The following is a 12,805-nucleotide window of genomic DNA, read 5'->3' as shown; positions in this document are numbered from 1 at the left end:
AGCTTCCTCCCCCTTCACCTGCGGGGCAAAAGCTGCGCCCAGGTTCCTGCCTGTGAACCGAGGTGGCCTGTGACAACGGGGTGCACAGAGCCTCTGCAACAGTGAGGGCCTGGAAGGCTTGGGGAGCCAGGGGGCTCTCTGGGGGAGTTTCTAGAACTCACCTAGTATTTTTTTGCTTCTTGTTATGGATGGAAATGGGCAGCCTTGCCCCCATCACGCAGCTGTGGAATGCTCAGCAGGATTGCAGCAGGACAGAGTGGGGAGGGGGTGGCTGTGCAAGAAGGGGGAGCATCTCGGCAAGGCTCCTGTCCCCTCTGTCCTCAGGGACTGCGATCCCAACCTCTGTTTTTTTTTTTTTTAACGTTTTTTAAATTGAGATTGTTCTCATACCATACAATTATCCAAAGATCCAAAGTGTAGTCAGTTGCCCACAGTACCATTATACAGCTGTGCATCCATCACCACAATTAATTTTTTTTGACCTTTTAGAACATTTTCATTTACTCCAGAAAAGAAATAAAGACAAAAAAAAAGGAAACTCAAATTCTCCCCTACCCCTAACCACCCCCCCTCTATTATTGACTCAGTATTGGTATAGTAAGTACATTTGTTTCTGTTGATGAAAGAATGTCAAAATACTAACTGTGGTATATAGTTTACAATAGATATATTTTTTTCCCTTTATGCCCCTCTATTATTAACTTCTGGTTATAGTGTCATACATTTATTCTAGTTCATGAAGGAGATTTCTAACATTTGTACAGTTAATCATGGACGTTGTCCACTGCAAGATTCACCGTTTTATACATTCCCATCTTTTAACCTCCAACTTTCCTTCCGGTGACGTACATGACTCTGAGCTTCCCCTTTCCACCACCTTCACACACCTTTCAGCACTGTTAGTTATTTTCACAATGTGCTACCGTCACCTCTGTCCACTTCCAAACACTTAAGTTTAACCTACTTGAATGTTCTGCTCATAATAAGCAACCACTCCCCATTCTTTAGCCTCATTCTATATCCTGGTAACTCATATTTCATGTCTATGAGTTTTCATATTATAATTAGTTCATAGCAGTGAGACCATACAATATTTGCCCTTTTGTGTCTGACTTATTTCACTCAATATAGTGTCCTCCAGGTTTCTTCATCAACCCAGTTTTTAAAAGACGGTTTTGTTCACACCCCATATGTTCCATCCTAAGTAAACAATCATTGGTTCCCTGTATGGTCATGTATTTATGTATTCACCACCATCACCGTTATCTAAATAAGGACATCTCCCTTTCTTCCACAAAGCAGGAGGAAGAGTCAAAGAAGGTAGAGAGACAAAAGAAAAAAAGAGAGAGAGAAAAAAAAACATGACCTCTAGGAAGCAACAAAAGGAAAGATAGCATTAAACTAAAGTCGAATAAAGTCAGACACCACCATTGCCAAGAGTTCAATACCCCTCCCTTATGTCCCCCTCTTACATGCATTTAGCTTTGGTGTATTGCCTTTGTTACATTAAAGGAAGCATAATACAATGTTTCTGTGAACTATAGTCTCCAGCTTGCATTGACTCTATTTCCCCCCCAATCCCCACCATATTTTTAACACCTTGCAAGGTTGACATTCATTTGTTCTCCCTCATGTAAAAACATATTTTACATTTTATCACAATTGTTGAGCACTCTAGGTTTCATTGAGTTATATGGTCCCAGTCTTTATCTTTCCTCTTTCCTTCTGGTGTCCCACATGCTCCTAACCTTCCTCTTTCAACCATACTCACAATCATCTTTGTTCAGTGTACTTAAATTGCTGTGCTACCATCACCCAAAATTGTGTTCAAACCTCCCACTCATGTCTTTTCCTATGTGTCTGTAGTGCTCCCTTTAGTGCTTCCTATAGAGCAGGTATCTTGTTCACAAACTCATTGTCTGTTTGTCAGAGAATATTTTAAACTCTACCTCACATTTGAAGGACAGTTTTGCTGGATATAAAATTCTTGGTTGGTGGTTTTTCTCTTTAAGTATCTTAAATGTATCACACCACTTCCTTCTTGCCTCCATGGTTTCTGCTGAGAGATCCACACATAGTCTTATCAAGCTTCCTTTGTATGTGATGGATCACTTTTCTCTTGCTGCTTTCAGGATTCTGTCTTTGTCCTTGACGTTTGATAATCTGATTATTAAGTGTCTTGGCGTAGGCCTATTCAGATCTATTCTGTTTGGAGTTTGCTGCTCTTCTTGGATCTGTAATTTTTCATCTTTCATAAGAGATGGGAAATTTTCACTGATTATTTCTTCTATTATTGCTTCTGCCCCTTTCCCTTCTCTTCTCCTTCTGGGACACCCAATGACATGTATATTCATGTGTTTCATGTCATTCAACTCCCTGAGATGTTGCTCATATTTTTCCATTCTTTTCCCTATATGTTCTTTGTGTAAAGGATTCCAGGTGTTTTGTTCTCCAGTTCCTGAGTGTTTTTTTCTGCCTCTTGAGATCTGCTGTTGCATGTCTCCATTGTGTCTTTCATCTCTTGTGTTGTGCCTTTCATTTCCATAGATTCTGCCAATTGTTTTTTTGAACTTTTGATTTCTACCTTATATTCTCCCATTATATGTGTTTTCATTATATGCTTCATCTCTTTTGCCATATCTTCCCTAAACTTTTTGAATTGATTTAGCCTTAGTTGTTTCAATTCCTGTATCTCAGTTGAAGTGTAAGTTTGTTCATTTGACTGGGCAGTAACTTCGTTTTTCTTAGTGTAGGTTGCAGTTTTCTGTTGTCTAGGCATCTTGTTTTCTTGGTTACCCCAATCAGGTTTTCCCACAGCTGAATGGGCTCAGATCTCAGAAGGAGGCAATATTCAGTATCAGGTTTCCCTGAGGGTGTATCTTAGAAGATTGACACACCCTGTGAGGCCTCTAGCTGCTGTGCTTTTCCTAACCTGCCCAGCAGGTGGCGTGTGTCAGCCTGTCGCTACTGACTGGTGTAAGGAGGTGTGGCCAGCTTAATTTCTCTTTTGGCTGACCGCCCCCACCCCTGGCTCTGGGGTCTGGTTCTGAATGGAAGGCTAGTAGTAGGGCTGGGCACCATTTCCTTCCTCTTAGGGAAGATACACCCCCTAGGGAGTGATCATCAGCATTTAAATAGGTTCTTTGTTTCTCTGACTCTGCTATCTCCACCCTTGTCTGGGTCAGAGTGCTGTGAACTGAAAATGGCTGAGGCTTTCTCCACTGAGCCACCCGGGTTGAGAAAGAGTAAAAGGGACAGCAAGCCCCACTTCAGGACCCATCTACAGCACCCCTCCCCAGCTTCACCTGCCAGACAGAGACAGCACCCGGTTCTCTGGGATCCCCCACCCAGAAAAGAAGTCCTCCAGCTCTTTAAGGTCAGTTGTCACTAAAAGCCTCTGTCTGCTTGTTGGGGATTCACAGCTTGCATTGAGCAGTCCAGTTTGTTAATTAAAACCCCACTTGGAGCTGGGCTGAGGTATATTCACTTGTTCAGAGAGTGTTGCTCTCTATCACAGCAAGGCTTTGCAGTTCGGGTTGCGTGGGGGGAGAGGGCTCCCGGCTCGGGTCCGCAGTCTTTACTTACAGATTTTATGCTGCGATCTCAAGCATTCCTCCCAATCCAGGTTGGTGTATCATGTGTGGACAGTCATATTTGTCCCCCAGCAGTTATTCCGGATTATTTACTAGTTGTTCTTGGTTGTTTATTGTTGTTCCAGGGGGACTAACTAACTTCCACTCCTCTCTATGCCACCATATTTGGGCTCTCTCCTCCCAACTTCTTTTTTACTCAGTTTCTCCAGAGGCTGCACCGATGCGCTCCTGCATGGGGGTAGTGGGATGCTGGCTGACTGGGAGTCTCAAGGGCTGGCCCCACAGACTTCAGCTTGTGCCCACAGGCATCCTGCCCCCCCCCATCTGCCCTGGACCTGGCATCTCCATGGTCTCGGGCTCTGCGGGGTCTTTGCCCCCTTATGGGCTGGCTTCCTCTGTTCTGCCAGGTCAGGGACCCCCTTAGGCCACCCTCCACCTTCCAAAAATGTGTGTCTGCCTCTTGCCCATTTCTGCCTCCCCAGGTTTGTTCTTGTTTTTGGTGGGAACAGAGATGTGCAGGCCATGTCTACCCACAGTCTGCCTTTGTTCTTGGGGTGCTGAGGAGAGGGAGGCTGAGACCCCCCCATGTCCCTCAAATGCTTCTTCCCCAGCCAACTTTCTTCTCTAGGGTGCAACCAACAGTGGGCATGGCAGAGCCCTGGGTGCACACAGCTCCTGCCTGCCCTGCCCCTGATTTCCTTTCTTACTTTTTCCTCCTTCAGTTTTTATTGTTGTAAAAATTGAAGTGTAATGTGCATGAGTCATAAACATACCCGGCGGTGTGTAGGGGAGAAAACGTATCTCCATGAGTAGCACCGGCTGCAGAAGCTAGTCACTGTCAGACCCCCCAGCCGCCGCCACCCCTCCAGGCCCTGTCCCCCCGGGTAGGCAAGCCCTGTCCTACCTTCTAATCCCATAGTTGCCTCTGCCTGTTTCTGAGCCTTGAAGTCATGGAATCCCAGGCGACATAATTCTTGGGGCTTGGTTTCCTTTGCATCCTTGGGAATGCATCCTTGCGGGCAGCGTCTTCTGCTCTTGCACTTGACCCAGCTCCTGCAGCTGGACGGCTGGCCTGTTTGCAGGTGGGAGCAATGCATGCAGCCCTGTGGATGCACCTTTGTTTGAGTCTTTTGGTGCAGATATGTAAGCGTTTCCGTCAGCCTACACTCAGGGTGGACTCTCCAGGCCTGCGTACGCTCAGCTTCTGCAGAGAGCATCGCACGGTTTTCCAACACGGTGGCGGCACCAGTTTACACTCCCACTCCCAGGCCAAGACCTTCCATCTCGCTACATCCTCCCCGAGCCTTGGTCTTCTCTGCTGTTTTCGTCATCGCCGTTCTGAGGGGATATCGTGGTGTCACACTGTGGTTTTTTTTGCCTTTCTCTGATGACTAATGAGAATGATTTTTTTTTTCCAGTTTCCTCAATGTTTTGGATATTCTTTCCTATGAAGTACCTCTTCAAGTCTTTTGCTCATGTTCTAAATTGGATTTACTGACTTTTTTGTGTGTAAGTTCTTTTTTTATTTTTTTTGGTAAGAACACTTGAGATGAAATTGATATAACATAAAATTGAGCTATTTTAAAGCAAACAATTCAGTGACATTTAGTACATTCACGATGTCATGCAAACACCGTCTCTATCTCCTTCTAGAACATTCTCATCACTTCAAAAGAAGATCCCTTCTCCATTAAGCAGGCACTCTCCATTCCCCCTCCACCCTGGCTCCTGACAACCACTAATTGCCTTCTGCCTCAATGGATTTACATCTTCTGAATGTCATATAAATGGAACCATATGAAGTGTGACCTTTTGTGTCTGGCTTCTTTTACTTAGCATGTTTTCAGGGTTCATCTAGGTTGTGGCAGTAATAATACTTCATTCCTTTCTCGGCTTGACTAAACATTCCATTGTATGGCTAGACCACTATCTGTCTATCCATTTATCCATTGGTGGACATTGGGCTGTTTATCGTGAATAGTGCCGCGTGAATGTTCGTCTACAAATATTTGTTTGATCCCTGTTTTCAATTCTTTGGGGTATATATCTAGGAGTGGATTGCTAGATCATATGGTAGTTCTTTGTTTAACTTTTTGAGGAACCTCGCCAAATGGTTTTCCACAGCGGCTGCACATTTTACATTCCCCCCCAGCAATGCACAAGGGTTCCTGTTTCTCCACATCCTCATCAACCCTTGTTATTTATTTATTTATTTTTTAAATAGCCACCTAGTGCGTGGGAAATGATAGGTCATTGTGGTTGTGACTTGCATTTCCCTAATGACTGATGATGTTGAGCATCTTTTCATGTGTTTCTTGGACATTTGTACATCTTATTTGGAAAAACGTCTATTCCAGTCCTTTGCCCATTTGTAACTTGGTTGCTTGTCTTTTTGTTGTGGAATTTTAGGAGTTCTCTATATATTTTGGATATTAAACTATCACATGTATTATTTGCAACCATTTTCTCCCATTCTGTAGGTTGCCTTTACACTTTCTTGATGGTGTCTTTTGATGCACAAAAGTTTTTAATTTTGATGAAGTCAAATTTATCTTTTTTTTTTCTTTTGTTGCTTGTGCTTTTGGCATCATATCTAAGAATCCACTGTGAAATCCAAGGTCATGAAGATTTACCCCTATGTTTTCTTCTAAGAGTTTTATGGATTTAGCCCTCATACTTAGGCTGTTGATCCATTTTGAATTAATTTTTGTATATGGGATGAGGTAGGATTCCAAATTCATTCTTTTGCTTGTGGATATCCAGATGTCCCAGCACCATTTGTTGGAGTCAGTCAATGTTATGCATTATGAAGCTTGAATTGGAACTTTTTTTTTTTTACCTATCTCATTTGTCGGAGAGACTATTTTTTCCCCATTGAATGGCATTGGCACCCTTGTTGACAATCAATTGGCTGTAGATGTGTGGAATTATTTCTGGACTCTCAATTCTGTTCTATTCATCCGTATGTCCATCCTTATACCAGTATCACACTCTTGATTACTGTAGCTTTGTGATAAGTTTTAAAATCAGGAATTGTGAGTCTTCCCATTTTGTGCTTCTTTTAAAATACTACTTTGGCTATTCTGGGCTCCTTACCATTCCTTGAATTTGGGGATCAGCTTTTCCATTTTTGCAAAAGTGGCTGTTGGGATTTTGATAGCGGTTGCCTTGAATCTTTAGATATCTTTGGGTAATAGTGACATATTAACAATATTAAGTCTTCCAGTTCATGAACACGGGATGCCTTTCCATGTATTTACATCTTCTTTAAGTATACAAGGCTTTCACATCCTTGGTTAAATTTATCCTGAATTATTTTATTCTATTGAATGCTATCGTAAGTGGAATTGTAGTGTTGTTTCTTTTTTTTTTTTAAATTACATTTTACAGATAATTCATTGCTGTTGTATAGAAACACAACTGATTTTTGCGTGGTGATCTTATACCCTGCCACTTTCCTGAAATTTTTATTAGCTCTAGTAGTTTTTCTTGTGGATTCCTTGGGATTTTCTATAACACCTGCAAATGGTGAAAGTTTTACTTCTTCCTTTCCAATTTAGATGCCTTTTATTTCTTTTTCTTGCCTTATCATTCTGTCTAGAACTTCCAGCATAGTGTTGAGTAATAGTGGTGACAGCAGACATCCCTGTCTTGTTCCTGAACCTAGGGGGAAAGCTTTCAGTCTCTTCCCACTGAGTATGATGCTTGCCGTGGGTTTTTCATAAATGCCCTATCGAGTTGAGGAAGTCCCCTTGTATTCCTGGTTTGTGGAGTGTTTTTATCATGAAAGCATGTTGGATTTTGTGGTGGTAGGAGAGCAGGCACACAAGGAGTGGCTGGGTGGGGACGGGGACATGCTGCGAGGCTGCTGGGGCAGAGACCCTGGGGCCAGCCTGGATGCTGTTGGGGGTCACCACTGCCCATCCACATCCCAGGGGCTTTCTTGTGAGCTCTCCTGGGGTTGCCCCGGTGTCTCTCTCTGGGCATCCCCTGCTCCCCTCTGTACTGTCCAAGGCTGGACCCTCCCTATTGGTCACCCAGGCCTCCAGCTCTGACACCCCAGACCTCTGGCCCCAGCCCCTTCTCCCTGCTCAGCCTCTTGGTTCTCCAATTCCAAACGCTTCTGCCCCCAACCTCCCAAGAGAGCACCCAGAGCTGGGGTGGGGAGCCATTGCAGGGACACGGTGCAGGGGGAGAGTGTCACATGACATGCAACAGGATTCCTTCTGGAAGGCGAGGCTGCAGGGCAGGCAGCACTGGGACTCGACTCCTCCACTAGGGGTGGCTGGAGTGTGCAGGTGTGAGACAGGGAAGCCAGGAGGCTGGGAGCCTGCGCACAAGGAGAGGAAGGAGGCTGCTGAGGAGGAGGCTGCAGAATGCCTGGCAGATGAGGGAGCAGGCCCACTGCAGGCAGAGCGGAGATGAGTTGAGTAGGAGCAGCACTTTCCAGCAGGCCGGGTTCAAATAGCATTGTGGACTCTAACCCTAAACTGTGCCATGTGCGGGGCCTGCACCCACCCTGTTTCTCCTTAGCTTTCCCCACACCCAAAGCAACTCCCGTGCCCTTCTGTTGGCTCTCAAGGAAGCAGAAAGACAGAGTTCTGTGAGGTGCTGAAGGTCATAGCTGTGTGGATTGAGCACCCCGTCGCTGGAGGCATTCAAGCCCAAAGCTGGCCAGGCCCCTGCCAGAGCACTGCAGTGGTCACGGGGGATGGCTGAGATTAAGGAGGGGGCACTGCGGCAATGGGAGGCCAAGGGGGGGAGCCTCTCCCTGAGGGGGGCCTCTGTCCTCGCCCAAGCTGGCTTTGGAGCGAGGGGAGCTCAGAGGTGAGGGGAGGGCGGACACCCGGGAAGATGGCGACGTCACCCTTTTCTTGGTGATCTTTACGCGTGGAGACTCAGGAGCAGGGTTTCTAGCTGTCGGGAATGTCCCAGCATCAACTAGCCACTCCCAAGTGGCAGCGTCACCCGCCCCCCCAACCCTTCTTCCCCATGTCAGCGCTGCCTCGGTGCAAAGCCGGGGGCTCCTTACAGCCCAGTGACCCGCACCACGTCCAGGCACCACGCTCGCTACGCGCACGGCGCCCCAAACCCGGCGCCCCGCCTAGCGCGGCTCCCCTCTCCGGGCCCGCGCCCCGCTGGGCTCCCGCAGCGCCCCGCTCCCACGCTCCGCCGCCGCTGCCCCGCAGGCCCCGCCCCGGCCCCGCCCCGGGAGGAGGTGACCGAGCGCGCTGCGGGCGCGGAGCAGGCGGCAGGGAGCCGGGCGCCCGCGGGGCCGAGCGCGCGGCGGGGGGGAGCGGGCAGCCAGCATGTTTCTGGAGCCCCAGGTAGGGCTGCGGCGCCGCGGCAGGTGCGGGCTGCGGCGACCCGGCGCGCGGGCCCCGGAGCCCCTGGGTGGTGGCCGGGCGTGGGGCGCGGGGCGCGGGGCGCGGGGCGGGCGCCCGGCCCGGGGACACCGGCTCTGGGGGGCACCGGCTCTGGGAAGCCCCGCGGCTCCCCCCGCGTCTCGGCACCGCGGCACCTGCGACCAGGTGGGCCGCGCCCAGGGCTCAGGGACGGGTGGGCGGCCCTGCCCCTCCTGCCTTGGCGGTCGCCTGAGGCCGGGAGGGCCCCTCGGGGCGCCAGGGCCCGCTGAGGCCGGGGTCGGCGGCCGCTGCAGCAGGGACCTCGGCCCGAGGCGGCCGCCCTGGGGCTGGCGGAGGGTCAGGCCGGCCAGGCCCGGGACGGCCCCGCGGCTTCTCCCACCTGTTTGCCCCGAAGAGGGGGAGCGAGTCTGCGGCGCGTGGGCACGTGGGAGGTGTGTGGGTGGGAGCGGGGTGAGTGTGACATGTGCAAACGTGGGCATGTTTATGTCGGCGTGTGTGTGGGTGAGTGTGGTGCGTGGGCGGGTGTGACGTGTCCGAGTGAGCGTGCGGGCATGGGAAAATGCGGGCGCTTATATCGTGTGTGTGTGTGACATGTGTGGGTGGGTGTGTACGTGTGTGTGTTCCAGTGGCGTGTGTGTGTGTGTGGGGGGGGGGCAGGTTGATGCCCACGGGGTGTCTGTATCTGTGGTTTTAAAAGGACCTGAGCCCACAGATCCGCATGGATGTAAAGGGTGCTGAGCCCAGGGCAGAGCTCCTAAGCAGCGTGGACTCCAGGATGGGGGGAATTAGGGGGAGCCCTAGCCTCCTTTCTAAGGGAAGGGGAGCAGGGAACCCTGTTCTGCGTTGAGCCTGAGCCGGCGGCAGGATGCATTTCTGAGGCTGTCACCATTCTCCTTCCAAAGGAACCTGGTGGGGTGATGCAGAAGCAGCACCTGCCTGGTGGTCTGAGCCCGGAGGGTGGAGCCTCCCCACCCACCCAGACTCAGGACCCCAGACCCAGGGCAGGTCGGGGAGCTCGAGGGGGGCCTGGGCCAGGTGGGTGTCCAGTTCTCATGATGCAGGACTTGCTCCTGGGTGTGTTCACTCGTTACATACGCTTGCCCAGCACCAGCCATTTGCAGGTATGTTCTAGAAGTTGGGGATTCAGCAGGGAGCCACCCACAGTGGTCCGTGACCTCAACAATAGAGACAGAGGAAAAAAAAGCACAAGAAACGAGTAAAATGTGTGGTGTGTCAGCTGGTGGTAAGTGGAAGAGGAATAGGACGTATGACAGGCGGTCAGCAGACTCAGCTTTTCCGTGGTGACAAAAGAGCCCCTAAAACTCAGAGCTGGAAGTGCCCCTCGGTGGCCTGCACTCTGCATGTGCCCCCTGATGGTTGACTGGCCCTGCCCAAGTCTTCCTCGCTTGGGCACCCAGGCCGGCCGAGGACCCCCGGTGGAGTGTCCAGGCCACTTGTCCCACTGCCCTACCTTTCTTCCCGGCCCGCAGTGACCATTCTGCCAGGTGTGCGGGAGCTGGTGATGGTGACCGGGGCGCTGACCACCAGTGCGGGGAGCCTGTGTGTCTCGGGGCCGTCGGGGGGGGCCTCGTGTGTGAGGACAGGAGCAGTGGGCTGAGGGGCAGCTGAGTGACGGGCAGGGGAGCACACCAGGGAAGGCGGGCTCTGCAGAGGAGGGGCTGGTTTGGAGGCTGGGGTGTCAGGAGCGAGCCGGGGAGGCCGGGAGGGGCCGTGATGTGGGCGGTGGCACTGGTGGGAGTGGGCAGTGCCGCCGCTGCAAGCTCTGGGCCTTCCTGGGGGTGCAGAGGGAGGCTGTGGGTGAAGAGGGTGACGCTGGGACTTCGGAGGCAAAGCAGCGCTGCTGGCTGCTGTGTGGAGGGGACAGGGCAGGAGCAGATGGTTAGGAGGCCGTGCCAGAATCCAGGGTCAGCAGACAGGGCGAGGAGGGTGATTCCGGCGTGTCCTGAAGGCCCGGCCAAGAGGCCTTGCTGGCGGTGTGGGTGCTGTGCCCATCGAGACAGAGAGGGGTGCAGGCTGACCCCGGAGTGGGGAGCTGCCCTCCACAGAGGTGGGGCAGGCAAGGCGCCAGGTGGCAGGAGGCTGGGAGGTGGTGGCAGCCCGGCGGTGACGTCCCTAGCAGTTCAGGGAGAGGCCTGGACGGGACACTCTGATTGGGGACTGTGTCCTGCAGGTGCCGTGCTGCCTCCCTGCATGTGTACATGTACATGTGTACATGGCCCCTGCCCCAGCCCAGGTACACCCTTTGCCTGGCTCCCCCAGTCACCACAGCCCCATTTCCCGCTGGGAAAGGCCACCATCCAGGGAGGCAGGGAGTTCAGGGCTGGGGAAGGAGAGTCCCCTGTGTGTGTTGGGGGCCAGGCCTGGCTGGGGGTATATGGGTGGGGAGCACTGAGGACGGTACCAGCCTGCAGAGTCACTTACGCCCTGGCCACACGGGCCACAGCTGGCAGATCTGAGGGGCTGGGCAGTCGGGGAGAGCCCCATGCTGGCTTTGGCAGTGGGTGGTGGTTGACCTGATGAGGGGAAGGGGAGTGATGCAAGCCCAAGGTGCAGCTGGCACACTTGTGTGGGTGCCTGCATCTCCTGACACCTCGGGACTTCTTGGGTGCTCCCTGCCTAGGAAGCTGCTGATGAGGCAGGACCCCAGAATGCTGGGACTGCAGTGTCAGTTTGGAGAAAACAAACACTGTCATATCTCCCTGTCTTTGCACGCACCCCACCTTCTACTCAGAAGACCCTTCTGTATTCCCCCAATCCACTGGAAAACTCCTGATCATCCTTGGAAACCCGCTTTAAAATCACCTCTTCCAGGAAGCCTCCATGACTGCTCCCCAAGGAGTTAATTCCCCTGGCCCTCTGCCCCAGCACACTGCACACACCTTTATCCCGAGGAGGTCACACTGACTTGTGATGTTACGTATCACCCCTGACAGGCACTGTTCCTCTACAAGTTCCTCCATTCTTGAGAGTCTCATACAGGCTGGGGGCCCTTCAATGAATGTTTGTTGATTGAATAAGTAAGGGAAGGAAGGAATAAACATGAGGACTGTAAACAGCCTGTAGAGACAGCCTTGTCCTACCTCCTTGGTGAAACTGAAACAGAAACTGAGGTCAGCTGGGAGGTTAGGGGTCAGGAGACCACTGCTCTGCTGGGGGAGTGTGCCCAGGCCAGGTCAGGTTCTGGGCTGCCAGGGACCCTGTGAGGGCAAGGGGGAATCCAGAGGCAGGTGGATTGAGGGGTGCTTGGGTGCTCCTGGGGTAAGCGGTCAGGTGTGGGCAGTTGGACAGGGCCCTGGAGCATGGGCTTCCTCTTCTGTCCCCTCTGCAGCCCCGGAGCCCCGGGGGCTCTGGCCCAGCACGCTGGCCGGCCAGCAGGGTTTCCGTGGTGAACCCACTCCCCTGCCGTCTCTGCCCCAGCGGAATAACACCGCCCCCCCACGGCCCCACTTACTCACACCTTCCTGGCTGGGGTCCAGCCTCTGGCATTTACCAAATGTCAGTGTGGCTGCCGCTGCTCATGTGAGTCAGAGGGATGGACCAGCAGCACCCGGGCGCCTGCTGGGCGTGGGATCCCCTCTCACCCCCAGGCATGGCTGTGGTAACAGGTGAGGGGACAGGGCTCCTCAGGGTCACTGCTGCAGTGGCAACAGCCACAGGAGGAGCCAAGATTCAATCCTGGGGCTGGGGACCCCAGAGCCTGCCTCCCTGGGGCACTGGGACCTGACACCCTGAGAAGAGGGTGGGCATGTACCTGAGGAGGAGGGACATGGCAGAGAATGGGGTGGGGCAATGTCACAGGTGTGCTGCCAGGAAGGGGCTGCGGGC

At 52.0% G+C, this 12,805-nt stretch overlaps 1 protein-coding gene across 2 annotated transcripts in view; it reads left to right on the top strand.

Moving 5' to 3' along the window:
- RASGEF1A (RasGEF domain family member 1A) overlaps window positions 1-12,805 on the top strand; it is an 80,568-nt gene that overhangs the window by 41,356 nt on the left and 26,407 nt on the right. Inside the window, exon 1 of one of the 2 annotated variants that reach the window (XM_037804467.1) lies at window positions 8,859-8,920. The exons of the other annotated variant lie outside the window; for it this stretch is intronic. Within the exon in view, the coding sequence (XP_037660395.1) occupies window positions 8,903-8,920 (18 nt within the window). The 5' untranslated portion in view covers window positions 8,859-8,902. Of the gene's footprint in view, window positions 1-8,858; window positions 8,921-12,805 lie in introns of those variants that run through there. 2 annotated transcript variants of the gene reach the window in all.

The sequence above is a fragment of the Choloepus didactylus genome, chromosome 15, assembly GCF_015220235.1.
Source record: "Choloepus didactylus isolate mChoDid1 chromosome 15, mChoDid1.pri, whole genome shotgun sequence".
Taxonomy (NCBI): Eukaryota; Metazoa; Chordata; class Mammalia; order Pilosa; family Megalonychidae; genus Choloepus; species Choloepus didactylus.
This window is presented reverse-complemented; position numbering and strand designations above follow the sequence as displayed.